Source organism: Chrysoperla carnea, chromosome 1 (assembly GCF_905475395.1).
Source record: "Chrysoperla carnea chromosome 1, inChrCarn1.1, whole genome shotgun sequence".
NCBI classification, from domain to species: domain Eukaryota; kingdom Metazoa; phylum Arthropoda; class Insecta; order Neuroptera; family Chrysopidae; genus Chrysoperla; species Chrysoperla carnea.
This window is the reverse complement of record NC_058337.1, coordinates 84,685,027-84,708,912: the sequence shown is the minus strand read 5'-3', so window position 1 is coordinate 84,708,912 and position 23,886 is coordinate 84,685,027. Positions and strand designations below refer to the sequence as shown.

General features: G+C 28.4%; 2 protein-coding genes and 1 long non-coding RNA gene across 3 annotated transcripts; 1 reads left to right on the top strand and 2 right to left on the bottom strand.

Moving 5' to 3' along the window:
- Positions 1-1,521: 1,521 nt before the first annotated feature.
- On the bottom strand, positions 1,522-4,938 carry LOC123291645 (protein SHQ1 homolog). The gene is made up of 6 exons (XM_044872007.1): positions 4,791-4,938; positions 4,103-4,442; positions 3,590-3,782; positions 3,317-3,525; positions 2,564-2,857; positions 1,522-1,764 (listed from the first exon to the last, which is right to left on the bottom strand). Exons 1-6 carry the CDS (start codon positions 4,931-4,933, stop codon positions 1,522-1,524), a joined length of 1,422 nt encoding a protein of 473 aa, XP_044727942.1. The 5' UTR covers positions 4,934-4,938.
- A 5,031-nt stretch (positions 4,939-9,969) lies between these two features.
- LOC123305281 (protein CREG1) lies at positions 9,970-13,828 on the top strand. The gene is made up of 5 exons (XM_044886955.1): positions 9,970-10,291; positions 11,876-12,030; positions 12,512-12,631; positions 13,482-13,563; positions 13,632-13,828. The coding sequence occupies exons 1-5, from the start codon at positions 10,171-10,173 to the stop codon at positions 13,805-13,807; spliced, it is 654 nt and encodes a 217-aa protein (XP_044742890.1). The 5' UTR covers positions 9,970-10,170; the 3' UTR covers positions 13,808-13,828.
- Positions 13,829-17,047: 3,219 nt separating this feature from the next.
- LOC123305317 lies at positions 17,048-23,886 on the bottom strand. Its single transcript, XR_006536837.1, has 3 exons — positions 23,709-23,886; positions 23,456-23,584; positions 17,048-17,821 (listed from the first exon to the last, which is right to left on the bottom strand). It is a non-coding gene; the product is annotated as an uncharacterized LOC123305317 (long non-coding RNA).

Below are 23,886 nucleotides of genomic sequence, written 5' to 3'. Positions count from 1 at the left end.
ATTTTTGACAAAAGCAAACATACTAGTATGTTTATAAAGTTTATTTATTATTACTTGTTATCTTCTTTGAAAAATAATTAAATGAATATGAGTAAATGCAATTTGATGTTGTTAAAAATTGCTAACAATAAAACTACTTGCCGGAACAAAACAGTAAACACCCTTGATTAATTTTCCGTGACTCTTGTAACCTTTGAAGGTCGTTTGGTTATAAATATTTTTTTAATGAGTTAAATGATATTCATCTTTTAAAAAAATGTCGTTTCTTCAAAAGTCACATATTAAACATATTGTTAAGATGCACTAATTTACATTGAGCTGATTTATCATTTTCAAAATATTTTTTTTATATATATCTAAAATATCTAGTAAGTACGAGCAGGTAAGATTATAAGGGCTGAAATTTTTAATGAAATTTTCCCGCTTGATATGAATTTTATTATAACTTACAATGATGAATTTCGACGAATTTAATACTGATTTTTCTTAACTAGTAGCTTCCCGAGAACTCATCGTGAATCGATCTCAAAATAAAAATCGGCTAGGGAAAAAGTCTCTAAGTAAGAAAAATGACAAAATCACTACACCATCAATGAATACTTTTTTCTAACGTTTTCATCGATTCTGATCCCATCTCAATCGATTTTTCGACAAGCCAAGTAATGCGCTAAGTCTTAATGTTGCTTTGCATCGAACTGAGATATTATAAGTTGAAATTTCTACAGCGACAGTTTGCGAATTATAACTAATTATTGAGGCGGTTAAATTGGCTATGCTAGCTATTAAGTGTTTTCTGGAATTTGCCTCCACAAACTTCAGTAACGGCACAATTCTATCAAAGTTCGGCAATTTTCTTTTTTCCACATTGAATGAAACTTAAAAAACAATGACATGTGCGACATCTGTCACGGGCGGATTTGCTAGAAAGTAAAATTTCATTATTATTTCATATTTCGTAATATTTATAGTAAATTATAGTACTACTAGTTTAATCAGTCTTTCTCAGATGGTTTAATTATAAACCGTTAAAAGGGTATATACAAAAAAATCTCTACCAGTTGCCTTAAGAACTAAAGGTTTGAATGATATAAAATGTTATCTATGGAAAATTTAAATCATTTTTGGCTAAATGTAGCGTCGTTCTATTAACTCTTGCTTATGGAGTGCCTCTTACTTTAAGAACGCTAGTGTAGTATCGTGCCATCTACTTCCTTAGGAACGAAGTATTATCAAGACCACCATCGTATAAAATGGAGAAATATAATAAAGATTAATAACTTTATACCAATCTTTTTATTCATATATTCTTTTCTTTCATATCATCATTCTTTATCAGATGCCCATTTAGTTTCGTATTTATATTACCAAAACTATTAAAATTGTTAACCAAAATAGTCGGACATGACTTAACTTATAGGTTTAAGTCTATGAGTACAACACAACATAATTTTACAACGAACTTTTATTATAAAAAAATATGAAAATTTCAAAATATAAATTATATAAAGCAAATAACAAAGTTTAATGTAATTTTTCATTTGATTTAATCACTAAACAATCTAGATTATCAGTTAAATTTTCTATAACACTTATATTATCAGATGAATCGTCATCGTCAGAGTCTGTAGTACTACTTGAATCATCGTCCGAATCTGACGAACAGCTTTCAGATGAAGTATCCATATTTGAATCTAAAATTTCTTGTATTGCTAAACGTTCAATATTGACTAAATTTAAATTTAAATCTTCTTTAGAAATTTCGATCTGTAATCAAAAATATTTCAATTATGTAACTGTTACAATATGATATAGGTTTAAGTATTTCCAATGTCCAGGTATTATTCTGTTTACTCTTTTATTTTGACTTTGAGGTGGTTCTGTTTACTTTTTTATTTTGACTTTAAAATTGACGGGACTGGATTTGCAAAACAATCAATTTAGGATAATTTAAAGAATTTTAAATATCAAAGTATCTTAGTTCTAGAAGAGTTACTATAAATGTAAACTATTTTTCCGTTAGCATTTTTATAACTTATATGCGATGAATACGCTTGCATGACGGTAAGAATAACTCTTAAAGTTAATAGATAAATTTAGAAATATTTCTTTTAGTGAACTAATGGTGAAAAATTTTGAAAGAATAAAAAAGAAAAAACTACAAGAAAATATATAACATGTGCCATTCACCTGAATCCATCATTTGAATTTTTTAAATGACAAAAAAAGCCTCTGTATCGTTTTATTATTTCCCCCATTTGGCAAAGACCTTTTTTAATATGGTACACAAAGAAAGAATTAGTGTGAGCCTATATTTGGACTTCTGATTTTTTTGTTGTTGGACTAATATTTCGAACAATAGGTCCATAATAAAAAATAAATAAATAAATTCAAATTACATCCATCAGTTATAAATAATTAAAGTTGGGAAATTAAGCATAGTAGCTCATTTGATTACTTTTTGGCGAAGTTCAAGCTTTATGCCAGAAATAGAAAATCGTAAAATTTTTATAAACATTTTGGATGCTATATTGAGGCAGTGACCAGACTTGGGCATAATACTTACTTTATCTAAATCATTAATAATATCGTTTAATTTCGTAGAATTGCATTTTTGAATATAAACACAATAATCTTTGACGTATAAATCATTTAAAATATATCTTGGGTCTGTACAACTACCCATGTTAAACCATTTATGAATTTCTAGCAAACATTTGAGAATAAATTTTTTACCAAACTTCAACAACAATCTTAAATCATCAAAAATTTTTATCGATAATTTAAAATTTCTATATAAAGGAAAACAAAGTGATCTGCGAAAGTTAGCAATAATTACTTCATTCGATGCTTGGAAAATCTGTAACAAATATATTTAACTTTATAGATAAATTATTACATCAACTCATTTGGTTATTTAAATAGTTGTCGATTGTATGCAAATACGTGACGTACTCCGAATTTCATTGAAACGATCCAACTTAATCCAAATTGATTGGATTATTTAAAAAAAAATAGTCTTCTGAAATGAAAATCTTCCATTTTCAAGGGAAAATATTTTTCTGAATGACCAGCAGCGACCCTAAGGTGGACACAAAACACAAAGATTTTTCCAAATTCAATTTGTAATTTTAAGAAGTACCTATTGGACAAGGTTGTTTCAAACATAACCGAAGGAGCTAGTGAAATTTAAAGACTTATGAGAATATATTTTATGTTCAGCTTAATTGGGAAGTTATGATACATCGGAGGTCCGGAACGTCACAAAGAAATTTCGCATCACCATCAAAACTGACTAAGGCCATTCATTTTTACTTACATCAAACCAAGATAAGGTTGAACTTATTTTATTTGTCGCCCATCCATTTTCTACGCTATTTTCAAATCCAAATGTTCGTTTATCATAACAATACGCAAACAAAATATCAACCAATCCTAATAGCACAATATTTTCTTCTCTTGTGGATAATAAATATTCTTTATTTGGTAATTCTTTTAAAATATCCATTTCATATTCTGAATATTCTACTAAAAATAAAATGAATAATTTTGAAATATTAAACTTAATCCGGCATTAAATTTAATAAATTACACTTATCGACTTCAAGTTTGATCCATGGCGAAGGAAAATTTATAATATCCATAATATCTTCATCATTAAAATATTGATATAAGTATATGTTCTCATCAAAACTAGACGATTCAAAATGAATTCTTCCATTTCTACGATCTTCTTGAGTCATTTCAATGGCTCTAATATCATCCAAAATTCCAAATAAAGGATCCTGGAATTAAAATTAATAAACTTAATAAAAATAAATGTATCAAGATAATTTGGAATAGATGATTAGCGTGAAAAAAAATATTCAGCGTGATTGATTTTTGACTTCCGATTTTTCATCAACTCCAACAAAGAATAATCTAAGTAAAACGTAAACGACGATTTGGGAGCTTCTTAAATAAAAGTAGCTAATATTAAGGTTAACGTCAGATAGCCGTTAGTTACACGTCTGAATATTCTTACCGTTTAAATAAATTCTTATCATCGTTCCAAAACTTTACTGGCTCTTTAACATATAAGAATAGAGACGTAAAGTTTCATTACCTGTATATTATCAAAGTACGACGTAAGCTTGTTGCCAAAACCATATCCTTGCTTCAAAACAAGACAATTTTCTCTATCATTAGGAATTTCTTGATTAACATACCATTGATCAGATTCACTATCAGAATTGTCATCAGATTGATTCTCTGATGAGATAACTTCAATGGTATTGACTGTATTCTTATTTAGTTTCGGTTGTAATAATTTCGTTAACATATCCAAATCGGGAAAGAATTCATCATGATTACATTTTTCAATTTTAAAATTAAATTTTTGTGTATCAGCATCAAATACTCCACAGCTAGTATCTGAATCTTTAACTTTTCCAGGTAAGTGTAATCTTTAAAATATATTTATTATGTAAAAACATGTTTAAAAAATCGTGTGTTTAGCGTGAGTCTAACATAATTTGGCGTAGATGCGCTATCGTGTGTTGAGATGATTAGCGTGAACAGAATATTTGAGCTTTTCTCAGATTTTCTGAGAAATAGTGTATGAACATAATCACAGTCCCGTTAAAAGCATGGACAATCCGTGAATCAGTGAATGAACGCAATCACAAGGAAAAACTATTAATTTTGCCACAAAAAACTTAGATAATACTCTGTTCACTCTAATTATCTACTCCAAATTATCCTCACGTGAGACACACGATATCTTTTTTATTTAATAAAATAGTCTAATTTACCTTAAAAAATATGGTTTACAATAAAACATGAAATTTTCATTTTCAATATCTACATCTAAATCTTGTAAATCACAATATGGGGCATGAATTTCTACTAAAAGGTAATTCGAATCTTGAGTTACACTAAATCGTGGTGTCCTCATGTTGTTGTCGAATCGAAAGTATTGTGATTAACCAACAAATTTTTTGTTTACAAATTAATTTGTTGGTTATGTTAACTCAAGTATATGATTAACCAACCCAGTTCATAGCCCTGATTATCGTTTCCTTAGTCAAAGCTAAGTTTACTCAAAATATATGAAGAGAGCCTGATATTTATTACTAGTCATGAAAAATAAGTTTAATATTAAGAGAAGCCGAATATTTATTATTGGTCTTGAAAAAATAGTTTAATGTGGAAATTAAATCAAGTACATTTTAATAATGCCATAATGCTTCAGGAGAATCAAAAGACTATTCTAACTGCTTATTTCTGGGGAAAAGGCAACTCAAACTGCTATGAAAGTAAAATGAAACTAGCAAATCCATTACCCAAACTTCTTGGTCAAGAAACCATAACCCTTTTTGTTCAAATACTAATAATTAATTCTAATTCGGGCTATTTTAATTTATAGCATAGGGGCCAATGGCGGTTCGCTTCGTATTTGGTGTATCTTTTTCCACCTAAGATTTTATTATTTAAAGTCGCTTATTCCGAATTTTGAGGGCGGAATGTCCAAAGAGCAAATTAGTATAGATATAAATAGACAAATACAATTTTTTTCATACTTCTGGTTTTAGTCGCATTTTTGAAAACATTTGTATCAATATATTGATAGATAAGTCAATTAAGAGCCAGGCTTATTTCGAATTTCCAAAAATCTTTATGGAGTTAAAATTTATTACAAAAGAAAGGTCACTTGTGCTCGCCAAGATCATTTGTTCTAGGTCTCTTTTAATAAGGCTAGCAAGTTGTTTGCGCAAATATTATCTTTTGATTATCTAATGTCACACAACTAAAGCGTTCGACTTCATAATAAAGCTGAGCTTTAAAACTACCAATATTTTGAAATCTAAGGCTCCAGCTCTATTGACGCCAAGCCACAGTTGTTAACTGAAGCATTATATACGGCAATTAACGTGACTTCTAGTTGGTATTCGTAATTTTACACGCATTTTCTTCATCAGTAAAAAAATTTTTTTTCTTCCAATATTTTAAATGTAACCTCAAATTATTTTTAATTTAGATGGCAAACACAAGCGTTCGGCGGAGGTAATTAATTAAGTCTTGGAATTTCCCGTTTATGCCACGACAACCATTACTTATAATTCAGTTTATATATAAAATTTACTCACTGGAATTAAATTACTAGCTTAGCCTGTAAAAATTATTTTATTCTCAAATCTGGATTCGATTGTAAGAATTAGTTGGTTCTTTACAACTACTTCCTACTGGTCAGTGGCGTCTTGCTGCGAGTAAAATGTAAACTCTTCAGTATCAGGTTGGAAAAAACCATAGATATATAACATGTAAATAGAAGATCGCATGTATTGAAAATACACCCAACTAAATCCTTTATCTATGAATAGACCTTTTCATTTCAATTACGATTCATTATTATTTCGGGCAGACAGTAATAAGTTGGGAAAAGAAAATATTTGTTATTCATTTTATCACATTATTTTTGTAACATACTGTCCGAAACAAAAAAGAATCATTTTTTCAAATGAAAAGGTCCCACTAATTCAATTGGCAAGAACATATATATTGAGGACATGAAACAAAAGACTGCCTGATGCGCAGTACAAAGTACCCAACAATCGCTTCGTTCATATAGGCGCCTTTTTTCCTGCTCTTTTTCTCCCTAGTTTTACGTCCTTAATATATATGTTCTTGGAATATATATTTTTCAGAAAATACGAAAAACTGAAAAAAATCAAAATATGCAAATCGATCGGAAATTTGACACTCGACACCTTTGAACTGGCCTATTTTTTTAGGATACATATCAATTTTTCTCTATCTCAATCTGGAGGAGATGAAAGAGATGCGCAGAGATTTCAAGAATCACAAGAAAAATAATATTTCAGGAGAAGATGGATGGTAAGTTGAAACCCCCAAAAATAACGTCCTTGACACAAACTCAAACTACATACAAATTTTGAACTTCTTAGTTCAATTTGAATGGATGTGCAAAGCGATAAAAATTTAGGTTTACGCTTTCATAAACACGATCTGCCTTCCATACAAACCCTCAAACTGAATTTCAGCTCATTTGAACTAATGTGGTCCGCCGGATATCTCCAAAAATTGCAGTAAACAAAATAGTTGATACATGTGAGGAGTAAGTTGTTTTTTGAATCAAAGAAAGTATAAGTTTATTGATATTTTATCCGAATGCAATAAATTCTATTCTTTATTTTTCTTATCATTTTACGTGTAAATAAATATAAATGTAAATTTCTTTTATTCGATTGAATAAAGCCCCATGTGACCCATTTGAAACAATATTTGTATAGTGTAAAACTTGATATTTAAGTATTTATTTAACTTTTATAATTTATAATTAATAAAAACAATGTATTTAGAATATATCTGAGTCAACAAAATATAATGGTAATTATTTTAATCGATGTAGCTAGCAAAGGCAAGTTTTAAGATTAATTAGAACCATAAATAGTTATAGGATTACTATGTAAATTTCAAGGTGTTTTTAGTTATACCGAAGTTACACACGCTCTGCTTGACGTTTCAAGCGCTATCTGGAAACGCGTGATTTAATATCCATGAAGGTTCGAATAGATTTACACACAAGTATGCGCTTTATGTAACACGACTGTGGTGTCACACACACATAAATGATATTCCCATATAACACATACTCAAATTTTCTTACCTAATTTTTGCCTTCACGGATAAGCAGTGATGTTTACGAAATAATGTTTCAAACAAAAGTTGTTAATTTTTTTAGATGGAACAATTTTTATATTTAAACTTTTGTTCTATCTTTGACGGTTTAGAAGATGAGTCTATGCTAATCATTTATTAATGATGATATCTTTTTTCGTTTTTGAGTTATTGTGTTTACGAACAGACAGACAGGAAATGGACTAATTAGGTAATTTTATGAACATCCATACCAAAATATTGTTCATAACATTACTTATACAAACTTGGGATAAACTTAGTATACCTTGATATATTTCATATAATTATACATGATATAAAAATACCTTAATGTTCTTGATTATTTAATTAAGCGCAAACTATATAGTATGTATTATATGGGAATATCAGTTATGTATGTGTGACATGTATAGGTATATGTGTAATGTGACAGTGTAGTCAACACAGTCTATACATGGTATTTCAACAGTTAATTAAGTCAATTGTTTGTTTTCACTTGTTTTAAATAAATTCATCATGAGTTTTTAATTAAAAATTTATAAAGAAATAATCTCAAACCTATATTTTTTATTCCATTTATTCCTATTTGATAAGATGGAATTTAGACTTTATCACATGCACCATTCATATATTTTTTGTTATCTCAATAAAAAAATGGGGAAATTTACAGGAAATTTTTGAAAATATAAATCGCCAACCAACAAAGAAAATTTGATATTACTAAAAATAATCTAATTTGAGTATTTTCCGGTTCAAAATTTGTGAAACAACTAAAAAAACTGTAGACTAATATAAATATTTTGGGAAGTTTTTATACGTTTCTACGAAAACTGAGTTTGCAGAATGTCCATCCTACCATGGGCATAGCGCTTTGTATGGCATTATGTAGGTACCCTATAGCGATCACTGTATATCACTGTATATTTTAATAAATTTATTTAAAATCTTCCACGATTTATTTTAAGGTTTTTATACCATGTATATATGAAATATATCAAGGTATATTAAGTTTAGTCCCAAATTTGTAACGTTTAAAAATATTGATGTCACTACCAAAATTTTTGTATAGGTGTTCATAAAATCATCTAATTTATACATTTTCGGTTGCCTGTCGCTGTAGACACGATAACTCAAAACGAAAAAAGATAACAAGCAAGATATCAATATTTATAGCGTTCTTAGGACATAAAAAGTGACGAATTCGTAAATGAGAAACATAGGTCAATTGAATTTTGGGTCCGAAGGACCCATTTTGAAGACCGCCAGAGATAGAATAAAAGTTTAAATGTAAAATCAAAGTTTTGTTTGAAACATTTTTTCGTAAATATCACTGTTTACTCGTGAGAGCGCAAATGAGGCGCAAATTATATAGTATTATATTATATGGAAATATCAGATATTTGTGTGTGGCTATCTAAGAGTTTCTATCTTTTCTTTACTTACCTGACGTGAAAAAACTAAACGATTTCGTAATCAACATACTGACTATATATGTTATTTCAACAATTAACTCAGTCAATTGTTTGTTTTCACTTGTTTTTATTATAAAAAACCGATTGAAACAATTGTTTCGCTTTTTTAAAAGCATCATCAAACAATAATTCTGATAATGTGTTTATTGTCTGATGATGCTTTTAAAAAATCAAAAAATTGTTACAATCGGTTTTTTAAATTTAAAAAAAAAAAAACCTTAAAATAAATCATGGAAGATAAATTTATTAAAATATACAGTGATATATTTTCGTTTTATTTGCCCAATTCCGAGTTTATCGAATCCCAGGAGGTGTGCATAACTTTTGGGAGCAAAATAAATGCGAAATTTGAAGGAGGTTTGTAGTTTTTTATAAATTACAAAAAAAAACTATGTATCAAATAAAAAAATAAGTTCTATAGCTGAAATAATTGTGCACATTTTTGTTTTTTTTTTCGACTTTCTAGCTTCAAAATTGATCGAGATATGCCAATTTTTAAATGGTGGCAAAATTTTTGCACTTTTTTCGCACATCCTTAAGAGATGTATAAGAGAAGTAACCCTTACCTATTAGATATTTCTTGGGTAGAAGTGGACTCCATGAACAATAAAGGAGGGTATAATTTATTACAGATCCAAATTATTTATTTTGTACCCCTCGAAGAAAAGATATATTCATAGGTTCTGTACGAACTTTGATCAATGCGAAAATATTTACAGCCAACTCAATAGACTTTTATTGTGTTTGAATTATATTATCGTGTAGTTTAAAAGTTCAGTTAATACACTGTACAGATAGTTTTATATAAAAATGACATTGATTTAATAAGTTGTATTTAATATTTAATTACATGCGATTTGCAATCGCCACGCCGCGGTCGCGTCTAACTATTTACAATATATACCTTTCATAATGAATTAATTGACCATTTGTTCATTTGTTTTTAACATACGCAATTAAATTCTTCCATTCGATCAATTTAGTTTCAAATAATAATAACTGCTCTCATTTTATAAGCACAATGAATCTTTGTTCAATTGTTGTAATTTTTGTTAGCCAAATAGTGGTGTCTTTGTGTTTTAAAGATATACCGCCAAGAAAGGATGGAGCCTTAACAGCAAGATATATTGTTCACAATTCAGGTATTCCTATAATTTTTACTATTCATAAAATATATTTCTCTGAAATAAGATCATGTACTTTTCGGACAACTTACTACTTTCTGATTAAGTTCTTGATTAAACTCTTAAATATTAATGAAAACAAGATTTAACTAATTATTTTCGAACAGCATCATATCTCTGCAAATCCTTAATTTTACAGTGGTATGACGGCTTTTTAGACCAGCCCAAAAAGTAAGTCAAGTTTGAAAATGATTTGCTTCTTCGAATAATCGTCCTGTGATTACTCCTGGGCGATCAGCGTTGTTATCATCATTTTCCTTTCAAGAATTACGTAATTCGATATATTCAGAGTCGGCATACTTGTAGAAATGACTTGAAGTTTTGTGATAGTGTCGCCATACCAAGAATGTAGAATACCAAGTGTATTCTACAACTTTGGCTAGTGTTTACGGTCTCTTTGGATACGGCCAGACTACAAGGGCGTCGGCAGAAAGTTGGCTAGGGGGGTGGGCTCAATGATGGACAAACAAAATTTATAATTATTAAATGTAGCGTATAAAAATTCAAAATGTATACCCAAAATTCAAGTTCGAAGGATTCGTGAAGGCGAAAAATGATGCGGAATCCCAGTCTTTAAAATACTATTTTTTGAGTGAAAATCATGAATCGGTCAATAAATTACTGGCACTTGATTACTTTTTTCAAGTTTTTAGGGGGTGGGACAGCTTATCCTTCCTGCTCCAGTTTTAATATATAAACGAACCAACTCATTAGTTTTTGCATTTTTGCATACTTGACACACGTTTAGTTTTATATTGCATTTCAGGTTTTATAAATTTTAATGCTAATTTATTAATTTTTTTGAATGGAAAATGTTTTTTCATTGCATAATAATGTAATAAGAATATTAATTTTTATTAAGCCTTGAGAACACACTCTCTAATATGTTCTACAACTACATTAGAAAATCATATCGTATAGACCTAACTTTACTAAGCATAGTTTGCCATTTTAAAAGTTGTTTTGTATAATGTAAGGTCTTTCAATAAGAGTAATACTTTTTAAAAAAGTTCAATATTCAAAGTACCAAAGTAAATTACACTTCATTTTGAAGATTAGACATTGAAGTTATATTGCTCACAAATCATTCAAATGTTCACCATAGTTTTTTTGCAGGCCTTAATTTGAATATTGAAGTTTTTCAATTACACCAATACTGTTCATTTAGTTTCATAGTTCAGTATCATTCTTGATGAGATAAAAGTATACATGTTTCTTATATAAGTACAAAATTTAAGAGCTTATTCTTCAGTCATTTTTTTAAAATGAAGTTCATTTGGCCATTTATCCACTAACGATTCGTTCCCAAGACACAGAGCGGAAAAGTTTTAAGAAAAATTTTTTTGTATAATCTGTGATATCGCTCGAAATATTTTTGTGAAATAACAATTCCGGGAATGTATGCTCCAAATTTTAAACAAATATTTATTGTATATTTCAATACCTACATTTTCCAAAGTTAATTAATTTTCCAAAAACTGAAATCATTTTATTTCGGATGAGTATAGGTATAAAGTTTAAAAACATTTACTAATTTTCTAGATTATACATCAATTTCCACAGTTTCGTCAATACCAAGCATTGCCGGATATCCATTTGTTAGTATAACTTCAATCAGTGATGGTCCTGTACAAAATGGTACTGGTGTTACCTACATGTATCTGCCAGAAATCGATTTTACAGGAATGGATGTAGAAGTAAGTATTTTTCTCATATTCTTCTTCTTAATATTATAATTATTGTATTATTAAATTAACCGTAAATATACTAAATTCACAATTAGGTTAATAGTGATGAAAATGATATGGTTTTGGGGGTTGCTGAACACGAATATCGTGTCAGAATCGGGCATTCGTGTTTGGGGACCCCAAAAACCCCCGAGTAACAAGTTTGGAGTCTTTTCATCACTATTAACCGAATTGTCAATGTATTATATTTACAGTTAATTTAAAATGCATATATTATTTATGCAAAGTGCATATTTTTAAATTCTTATAAATCAATTTAGGCCCAAAGTTTCCTGACATTCTAACGAATCGAATGCCGAAAAGCGCATTCAAATCGGACTTATTGTTCAAATTTTTCGAAGTTCAATGCTTCGTTTCTGCGACTATATCATAAATACTTCTATTCTTTTCTTAAGCTCTTTCATTAATTAAAAACGATGTTACTTTACAGAAAGATAATCGAGTTAGTTTAATGATGAGTTTGATAGAAGGTAACTATTGTACGGATAATAAATATGATCCAGAAGATCCTAGATGTAGCCACGTAATGATGAGTGGACGTTTCGTTAAAGTAAGTAATGTTTTGTGTAGTTTGGAATGCTACTTTATAGAATATTTTAAAAATACTTAAATAAGCCAAAACGCATTGTATGGGTGAAACCAAACAGAGAATTCTATTTTCTAACGTTGAGTTGTTTGATTCTTGTTTGTAATATAAGCTAAACACATACTAACACTCTTATCTTACATACAGAAGGAAACGTGATAGAATGATATACTTGAAGGAAAGCGTTTAACGGGTATCAATATGTGCTAAACTCTTGTACGACAATGAATATATCGCGTAACCATAATACACGTTGCGCTTATCCTCTAAAAATAGGAATGGCGTATCATCCTTCAAGGAAAGCTTATACAAAGGGGAAGGGTATATAAGATGACCTCCTTAAAGAACAATGTTCAGCTTATCTTTCTAAACACGGCAATACTCCCACATAATATCTAGTTTTTAATGTTTCATTTAATTAAATTTTAGTCCGTGTTTTGAAGTTGGCAAACGGATATAAAATTTATTTCGAATATCGTGATATTTATTTATTACAAAAACTATATAGTATGTCATATGTCTCAACTCGAAGTCATCAAAAATTAATGCATGGATAATGTGTACTCAGCCTCTTAAAATAATTCAGGAGCCGAAATAATCGAAAAAGATAGTAAAACATACATAGAGTATCACAAGGAGCATTTGTTTTAGTTTTATTTAATGTTTGGTTCTTCTTTCTTTTTCTCATTTTCTTAAATTAAACTCGCTTTCTTGTTAATTAATAGGATAATTTAATTTACTGCTAGAACTATAATAAATGGCAAAATAGAAGGAATTGGAAGATTTCAGCTTCTTAACTTTATTTTATTTTTAGGTAAAAAACGGTACTGAGGAACATAAATTTGCCCAAGATACTTTATTCCAACGCCATCCCATAATGAGTTCATGGCCAGCAGGTAATGTTGTCAAGATTATTAAAGAAATATTTTTTAAAAATTGTTAATAATTTTTTTCACTGTTTTAGATCATGGATTCTTTATCGCAAAAGTTGATTTTGAATTCATTGCCGTTCAAGACATGTTTGGTGGACCATTGATAGTTAAACCAGCCGACTACTTTGCTGTAACGCCTAAACAACTATATAAATATAAAAATAAATTATTACGGTCAAATATTCATTATTCGGTGAACAGAATTTAAATATTAATAAATAAGTAAAAACCTGCAAATGAGCTAGTTTTTATTATAACTTTTTTCCAGGAAGGAACTGAGATAACAAATTAATATAGTGTATTTTAATTTGAGAAAAACTTTCAGATGTTTTACTCTCAAGTGTGTATATATTTGAGAAAATGTTCTTCAGTATTTTTACTGCCCCAGATTGTTGGTAACTGCTATCCGATGTTTGCTACCCTAGAGGAAAACACATTTATTGTAACATCGCTCAATTTGTTTTCCAATACATACATGACCCTAAGTGTCCATGGAATTCAAAATAATATACCATTTAAGCAGTCAAAAATAGAAGTACAAATACAATAAAAATGTTTTTCATAGTTTCGCCACAATTTCTAAAGCTAAAAAAATCGAATATACCTATGTATTCTATAATGCTTTTCCTGTGTAATTCAAGCAACTGTGTTAGATTTTTTTATGAATAAGTAATATTCATTGGTACTCGTAATGTTAAATTTCGATTTTTGCCCCAATTCCCTAGATCAATTTTTTGTGTTATATAAATACGTATTTCGACCACCAAGTAGTCATCATCAGTATGAATTAGCTAATCGTAATTACTCATATTGTGTATGTAACTCGTTGCTAATTTAGTGGCGGACTGCACATAATGTTGTTCCCTTAATATATTCTAAAAATCGTATAGCTTCTTATGGTATTGTTTTATTTTCCATGTATCAGTCTCATCTCTTTATTTTAATAATTATAATAAATACTCAAAAGTCTACCACATCCAGGTGTAAAATCATGAGCAATATCATTTGAACATTCATATATTATTTCATATTTTATATAATGTTACTGACTCCAATTTTTTACAAAACATTTACTCCATAATCGAATGAATCGAATGAAACCTAACTTATTTGTACTTAGATACAATTTCAATTAAGTTGGGTCTGATAATATATCTACCTAGTGTCGTCACATATACAGGGTGCCGTGACTCGATGGACATTTCTAATTCATAAAACATTAAACTACTTTACTCAACAATGTTTTTTCTTTTTGGTTAAATTTAACAGTGTTCATAACTCCTGGACTATTGGGTTTTGGATGGAAGCCCAAAAGGCATTTTCTACTTAAACTTGTTCAGATATTACTATATGTGACCATCGAGTCGTGGGACACTCTGTATACAAATAAGATAATTTTTATAATCTGGAGACTGATATGCGCCATGACGCAATGAGGAGAGAACCCATTGTCTGTATACATTTTAATGATTTCATTAATTTAAAAGTTATTAAAATGCAATTAACACTATGCATATCTCTATTTTTATCCCCATTGTTTACAAAATGCCTTTAGTTATTCTAAACAAGTTTGAAATACATTTATTTTACATTATACGTACGTTTTCCCGGAAGGTACATTTTACAACAGAAGATTAGGAATCTGAGTTTATGGGATTAAATATTCAAAAACAATTTATATTTTTTCATAGAAAATTAATTGAAAATTTCATTATCATACAACATTTTTCACATTATAAAATATATATAATTTTAAAAATTGCGTTAATATAAAACTCTATTATTAACAAGAATATAAAGTCTAACAAGAAAAATATAATTTAATGGCTTGGTTTTTCTAATTGCACCAAAATTCATTTAATACTGTCTCTTATATAGCAATTTTCTGAAGCAAATGCAGTCTATACGACTTCTTTCGTAATATTCGAAAACAATAAGTTTAACTCGTAAACAACATAGCTTACAAAGTTTTTATCTGAGGTATTTACGATTTCGATTACTTTATCAAGAAATGTTTCGTACATTTTAAAAATAGTTCTTAATTTTCTTTCAAAGTTTATACATAATGAAATGGTAAGTAAGTTAAACTACAATTAAGGCAAAGGTGATTTTTATTTTCGTTGATTTACATTTTACAATAAACAAGTTATTCACAGCTCATAAAATTTATGACTATGAAAATAATTTTTATTATGAATTCTATTATACGTATATTTCCATACTTATGCTAGAGAGTTTATGATAGTGATTCTATTTCCATATATACTCAACATAATTTTAAACAGAATTATTCAATTTTTAACATTTAGCCATAGACTTTTATTAAAAATAGGTTTACCGTGTAGGCAGTAATCATGATGGATCTTTACATGTTTATAATAAAAATTAACTCAGAGGTACTCTAAGATACGTGAGATGCCAATACTATATTTGCACTCAGTATGACTATCGGCTGGGATCAAATACAAACACACTTACAATGGACAGAAGAGCATGTATTGTTGGGCTAGATTTAATATAAAGTCTGTGTATTTGTCATTCATATTTCATATTTATCAAATGATTATTTACACTCGAATAATGATTAAAAATGTAAATATGTATAATAACTTGAAAATTAAAGCAAATTTTAAAAAAATGAATGAATGATTTTACAAGAAACAAAATTGAGCCATATGAGTCAAATTCAAAAATACTGGACGGAAAATTTTATGCAATTTAAATTTCCACTTCGATTTTATAACTATTTATGTATCGTACAACGATAAAGACTAATTAACGCTCTATTGGCAAAAATAATAAATATTGCACCTTTTGGTTCTTGCTTCGAATTTAATAAGAACAGTATTCAATGAATATAAATATATTTGTATTAATTAATAATAATAATTATATATTTGTATTATTGTTAACAATTATATTGATTGTTTACGGGTGTCAGTCATAAATATACCATCTTTAAATCAAATTTTGTACTCAATATTATTTTGTACAAAAACTTAAAATAAAATTAAATGTCTTTATTAATATTAAAAAATGAAAATTGAATGGCTTAAATCATACATATTAATGAAAAATAGGTATGTATATATTTAGTTTCTTTCTACGTAGTACTAAACAAGGCCGTAGATAAAATGCAAGAGTGTTAGATCACGGTACTTAAATTGATGAAAAATACCCTATTACGTATATTTTTAACAAACCATAAAATAATAAGATAAAAAATAATACAATTACATCATGGAAAAAACAAGTGGTTACTGGATAGTCAGTTGCACTTATTTTCTTGGGCTCGAATACATTATTGGCTTTTAAATCATTAGTTACCCTGTGTGTTCTTATTAGCTCAATGTAAAACACTAGGCTTAAATAGAAAAAATATTTATTGTACTGTTATCACGTTAATGTAAAGTTTGTGGCAAGAACGTATGATTGAAAACATGTTTTCAATCACAATGACCGATGATAAGATCCCGTCCAGACAGCGCCTTAAATTCAGCCATGGGCGCTCTACATAGGAAGTATTGTGTCCTTACTATATTGTTAGGCCCTGGACGGCGTTAGACCATTTGGGTATTTAACAATATAAATTCTTGGTTTGTGAGTTTTTTATCAAATCTCTATATGGAAGAAATTGATTCAAACGATTTCATTGTCAATAAAAAAGGAGCCAAAAATTTCATTAAGTGTTAAGAAACTTTCTTTCTTCTTTTATTACACCTTAGAATTTTACTTAATACTTAAATGATGTGCTGAATCATTTGACCCAGTATCTTATCTATTTTTGAACGAACTATACAAACATCTACATTCAAATTTGCATATTTTAATTCACATAGAGCTCATATGATCGTTGAGTTGTCGTTTGTGAAGTAATTGTAATATTTTTTAAAAGCTTGATTTACGCAAGTTTTACACTTAAACACTTGTTTTTATACTTAATATTCAAATTGAAAACAATGCTAATAATCTTTAATATCGTTTAAATTTAATCGCCGGACATCGGTTGTCCTTATTTTTTATAGTATATGAAGATTTGTTTATGCAAAAATCGGTTATATTAACCATGTAAAATAATTCTCAAATAAACCTTTGGCTACGGCCTTGTTGTTAAGTACATACATTTGAATTGATTTTTTTACGTCAATGATTTACAGTTTAACATTCCATCCGCACAATAATGTACAAATTGAACACCTTTTAATAATAAATTCGCCAGATCCTAAAACAGAAAAAAATATTTAAATTAATGGTGGTTATATAAAAAAAACGTTATTTTATTGTTATTTTATAGAAAAGTGCATAACGTAACGGATTTGCATATTAATCAATGTATGATCTAATATAATAAGTATTTAGGTTTATTGTAGTTTACTGTATAACTTCAATGTACAGATACAGTCTTGATCAAAATAATTAAACGCATCATAACGAAAAAAGATTATCAAATATCCATATTTTTTTCTTTTTTTAACATTTTTAAGTGAACCAATGTGCACACTCATTTTGGAAAAGTGGTGATGCTGAAAATATTTGAAGGAAAAAAGAAGTTAAATATATTCTTAAACATTGTTTGAGGTTTGTACACAAAAGACTTGACATAATTATCATTTCGAACCAAAAAACATTATATAATAAGCAGATTCATTTGGACATAATTTTTCATAAGAAATGTACAAGAGCCAATCGTTCTTTTAGTTCAATTTACCGTTCTTTTAGTCCAATTGTTCGTCTAGGGTCTAGGTAATTTTTGTGTATTCGATGATATGGCGCCGCCTTAAGACAAACGTTTTATGTTAAAATGATTTAGTCGCTGATTTGCCCAGAGGAGGATAAACCTATACATTCAAAGTCAAAGAAAATTTTCAAATTCGATTTTTTGGGCATTTTACGTGCCGTGTTATGTCTCTGGATGAATAAGGATCGAAAGTTTTCCGAGTAATTTTTTTGTTACAACAGTAAAATTGGACACCAAAATTTTTAATTAAAATCATTCATAAAAATTTATTTCGCGAATAATGTTTTAATATTCTGAAACCGCTCGTCCATTCCCAATATTTCACCAATCTTGAAGAAATATTGATAAACAATTTTGTAATGAAATAAATATTATACCTTTTAAAACTTGATTCTTACTTTTAATTATACAGTTTTAAAAATTGACGTCATGAAACACGTTACATCATTAAATTATTAATTAAGAGACTTAAACAAATTCTAAAATGTAATATTTAAAATATTGACCTTTTTCAAAGGAGTGTCACCATTATCTATGAACTAACTAAGAAACAATTATCTAATTAAAAACATTTAAATATTACAAAACAGTTGCACAATAATACGAAAATATATTTTAATAGTATTGCAAAAAATATAAAAAAATTCCCTGACTCACACTGACGTAATTAGTCAAAAAGTTGGACAAAACTTGTTGGGTCCTCTGTGTATTTTTATACCATATATATCAAATATACATAGTATATTAAGTTTAGTCCAAAGTTTGTAACGCCTAAAAATATTCATGCTACGAACAAAATTTTGGTATAGGTGTTCATAGAATCACCTAATTAATCCATTTCCGGTTGTCCGTCCGTCCGACCGTCCGTCCGTCCGTCCGTCTGTGGACACGATAACTCAAAAACGAAAAGAGATATCAAGATGAAATTTTTATAGCGTACTCAGGACCTAAAAACTGAGGTCAAGTTCGTAAATGAGCAATATGGGTCAATTGGGTCTTGGGTCCGTAGGACCCATCTTGTAAACCGTTAGAGATAGAACAAAAGTTTAAATGTAAAAAATGTTCTTTATAAAAAAATAAACAACTTTTGTTTGAAAAATTTTTTTGTAAACTTCACTGTTTACCCACGAGGGCGCTTATTAGGTGCAAATTTTATAGTATGCATTAATATGGGAATATCAGTGTGTGTGTAGCTATTTAAAAGTGGATATCTTTTTTTATTAACGTGACGTCAAAAAACAAACGATTGCTTCATCAACACTGTCTATACATGGTATTTCAACAATTAACTCAGTCAATTGTTTGTTTTCACTTGTTCATGTGTAAATTTTTAACAAATATTAGCATCTGATGTTTTTCTTTTATGATTCCTACATTGTTAATTTATCAGAATTCTGTGAAGTTTGAAAATTTATCGCTTATCGAAGAATTCTGTATTTTTTTCAGCAGAACATCAACAGGTAATACTGAAACGAATATTATCCTTTAGGACAGTAAAAATCATTTCTTAAACAGAAAAATTACTTTTCGAATAAATCTCAATTCCTACCAATTCGACTATAAACGTTGTAATATTCTTTTCGCGAAATATTTCAGATATATATTCCAGTGATATTTGTTGTAAATACAATGAATTCGAAAACTAGTAAAAGATATTAAACTAAATTATTGAAAATATTCTGGCTACGTTACTGCTGTAAGGCGATAGTAAGTTATGATTTTAGTCATAAGAATTTAATTTTTTTGTGTGATTAAGAATTTATTATTATTAATATTTTTTTAGTATTTTTCCAATTAAAGCATTATTGTATATTTGTCGATAAATATTTTAAAATATAAATAAATGAAAATTCTAAAAAATAATGAAATATTTACGTAAATTTTTTGGTATTTTGATTTGTTATTCTAAAAATACTGTGACTAATTACATTTTTGATAACGTTTTGAGTGTTTTTACTGTGGAAATAACAAATACTTTCATTCGCATAAATTTTGGTTTTAGATGATTCGTCATATAGACTTTTACGCCTGTATGGAAATGCGTTGGAAAATCGACTGAAAAAAATCGATATCGAAAGAACAATATAGATAGATAGAGCCAATTACCTAATCGCTTATAAACAATCGAAACTTTTTTAACGAATTTGTACGAAACAATTTAGCCAACAAAGAAGATGACAACCAATAAAAAACCTCCAGTTACAAGTTTGTCATCGAAATGAGGACAATCCATTATTTCAGAATACGATGGTGGCCCCAGTAATGTAAAAAAAAGAATTTGGTTTGAATGCGTTTTCAGTAAATTTCTTAAAAATTATCAGTGAAAGAAAGCGCCTAGAAAACAAAAGCGCAAGACGTTCTAATCGTTGCCTACTTGGATTCAGGGTTACCAAATCATCTATTTATATTATATACAAAACAAATATCTAACAAGCGAAAACAAACAATTGACTGAGTTAACTTTTGAAATCCATTTATAGACAGTGTTGTTTACGGAATCGTTTTTTTTCACATCATGTAAGTAAACAGATAGCCACTCTTAGATAGCCAGACAAACATACATGTCACACACACATTACTGATATTCACATATAATACATACTATATAATTTGCGACCTCAAAAAATGTTTGAGGCAAAATTGTTTTTTTTACGAGGAACATTTTTTACATTTAAACTTTTGTTATATCTGAAATATATTTAGGTAAACTTAGTTTAGTGCAAAGTTTGTACCGCTTAAAAATATTGATGCTACGAACAAAATTTTGGTATAGGTGTTCATAAAATCACCTAAAGAACCCATTTTCGATTGTCTGTCTGCCTGCCTGTGAACACGATATCTCAAAAACTGTTTACCCGTTAGGGCGCAGATTAGGTTAGAAATATTACATAGTATATATATACAGGTATAGTATGTATTTTAAATTTATACGTTACATATACCATGTATGTGTTTGTTTGTTTATTACTATATCCATTGAGGAAGTGTGAGGAACGATACTCTTATTACTTTGTAGTGTAAGAATGGTTATCTTTCTTTATTTACATGACATAAAAAAAAACAAACGATTGCGTAATTAATACTGTCTATACATGGTATTTCAACAATTAAATCAGTCAATTGTTTGCTTTCATCTGTTTTAAATATATATTTTTTAAATATTATTTCACTTAAGGTTTATTGATGCGGGATAAGTAATTAAAATTTAATCTTATCTTTGTATTAATCATCACACACAATTACAAAGTGAAATAAATACTAAAAACAATATCCACAATGATAAAATAAAAATTAACAAGCCAAGGTTGTCTGTTTTTAAAAGGTTTTGTGAAATTAAACGTGGATTATGATTATGGGCGATAAAAATCGATTCCATAATTTTACACCTTTGACAAAAGCATAAAATCTTCACTTGCAACGGAATGCTTAGAGGGGAATTTACTTCTAATTTTTCAGAAATTTATTGTTTTAAGATTTTATAGTGTCTTTTTTAAATCCAGTAAATATATAATAATTAAAATCTTTGTGGAAGTGACTGCGGAGTTAAATTCATTTGCCAAAAACTTCTTAGCCTGATATTTGGACTAATTTACACCCAAAAATCACTCCTCTACATTAAGATGATGCATAGTATATTTTTACGCTATTAAATTGAAAAGCAAATAATTTCAAAAATAATACACTTGTATATGGATGTCACTTGAGAGTTTCATAAATGTTGAATAAGTGAATAACTTTTGAAAATAATTTCAGAATTTTTCTATATTTTGTCAAATAACAACATCTGGTTGCTGTTATCTAATCCTATTTTTAAATTTCGAGTCACAATCCGGTAAATTATTTAAAAATCGTGCAAGAATTTGTATAGACTTTTATTTATTTATTTTTTAAAACAATTTTTACATATGATTGTGAATTCTAACCTACTGTTTCTCGTACAAATATTAGCTTTAAAAACTAGTTTAATTTAGAAATTTTATTTAACCTCACATAAAAATGCAAAATTTAAACTGTTTTAAAATTTTTTTAGATGCTATTAAAACAGATTTAAAACAAGTTTAGATTTGAATCACTCCAGAAATTGGTGACCTTTCAAAGTTTCCCTTGACTCGATATAGTTAGCTTAAGAGCGTATTCTTTGGTCAATTTTAAGTCGAAAGAGCGTTATATATATCTACTTTTGTCCAAAACTCAATAGTTGAGTTATGGGCACTATTAAATTTAACCCACAAAGAAAAGACATTGTTGAATAAAGTAGGAGTTGATGAATTTGGAAATTTGTAATAGTTAACTTATTTGTTTATTAGAGATTTGCGGTTTTCATGAAAATTTTTTTATTCCATAACTCCACAAATCGGTAAATACTTATTTAAGCTACTGTATGCAACTAACGGCAAATGAAAGATAAGTAAAAAAGAATAATTTGGAGCCTAAAAAGGCCTCAATAAGTTTACTTAAAATAACAACCATTTTGCGTTTGAGTCAAGCAATTATTCATAAATTAATTTTTTTAAATCTTTCAACAACATTTTTATTAAATCGTTAAACAACATCTTTAATTAAATTTTTTGTAGCAATATCATGTACAAAGTACAAATAGTAGCTTTAATCTATCTGTATTTGTTGATTTGTTGTGGGTGTATGGAAAGCAAAAACATTCATGAAAAGCCACAAATTCTGCTTAGCAAATAAATAAGCTTAATTGGTTAAACAATAGCTAAATACATCAGATATCGACGTATAAACGCAACTGTTAATCCTTCAAACAAAACTAAAAATTTTTACCTAATCAAAATTCCGATAGAACTTTTTGTTGATGAGAAAAAATATGCTAAAAAACATTGAAACTATGAAGCCGGGAGCGAGCGGTTTACAAATAGCCAATGCTGTAAAAGTTATCAATTGAAAAATTTTACCATGATCCGCCTTAAAATATCGCAATGGAATAAGCATGATTGTACACTGTACCTACTAGTTATACATGTAACAACAATCAAATAGTATATGCAAATTTAAAATATTATCAAATTGCTTACGTATGAATAATGAATATACACCTGTAATTTCACAGATTGAAAAATAATTTAAAAAACTCACCGGAATAAAAAAATTACTTACCGCTAATCCAGGGAAGCATAATGTTAATGTATAAACAATAATATACCAAAAGGCGCAAAATGATGCCACCCACCATGAAATAAATATTAAAATTAGGAGCCAAAAAACAAACCAAACTGGATTCCCCATCTAACAGACAAAAAAAACCAAACAAAATAAAAAAAAAGCTTCAAAAAATCACTGAAAAACAGTTATGTATACAGTATGTAAATTTATCACTAGTGCAAAAGAAAATTAAAAAAGGGAAAACTACCTTTAAATACTACGTTTCTATTGGCTAAAATAGCGCTAAGTTTTGTGATTTTTTAAAATAATTCAAATTAAAAATAATAATTTTTATTAACAAGCAACACACTCACTGATCCGAATCTACACACTCACACTCTTCTACCCACTGTATAAAAATAAAATAATGTTTATCTCAGCGGTAC

Excerpts from the sequence above, each read along its gene's own strand:
- LOC123291645 (XM_044872007.1), bottom strand. The coding sequence starts at position 4,933 with ATGAGGACACCACGATTTAGTGTAACTCAAGATTCGAATTACCTTTTA. Across the intron at positions 3,783-4,102 it reads CGTACTTTGATAATATACAG|GATCCTTTATTTGGAATTTT; the intron begins GTAATGAAACTT and ends TTTTAATTCCAG. Across the intron at positions 3,526-3,589 it reads CAAACTTGAAGTCGATAAGT|TAGAATATTCAGAATATGAA; the intron begins GTAATTTATTAA and ends TTTTATTTTTAG.
- LOC123305281 (XM_044886955.1), top strand. The coding sequence starts at position 10,171 with ATGAATCTTTGTTCAATTGTTGTAATTTTTGTTAGCCAAATAGTGGTG. Across the intron at positions 10,292-11,875 it reads ATATATTGTTCACAATTCAG|ATTATACATCAATTTCCACA; the intron begins GTATTCCTATAA and ends CTAATTTTCTAG. Across the intron at positions 12,632-13,481 it reads TGAGTGGACGTTTCGTTAAA|GTAAAAAACGGTACTGAGGA; the intron begins GTAAGTAATGTT and ends TTTTATTTTTAG.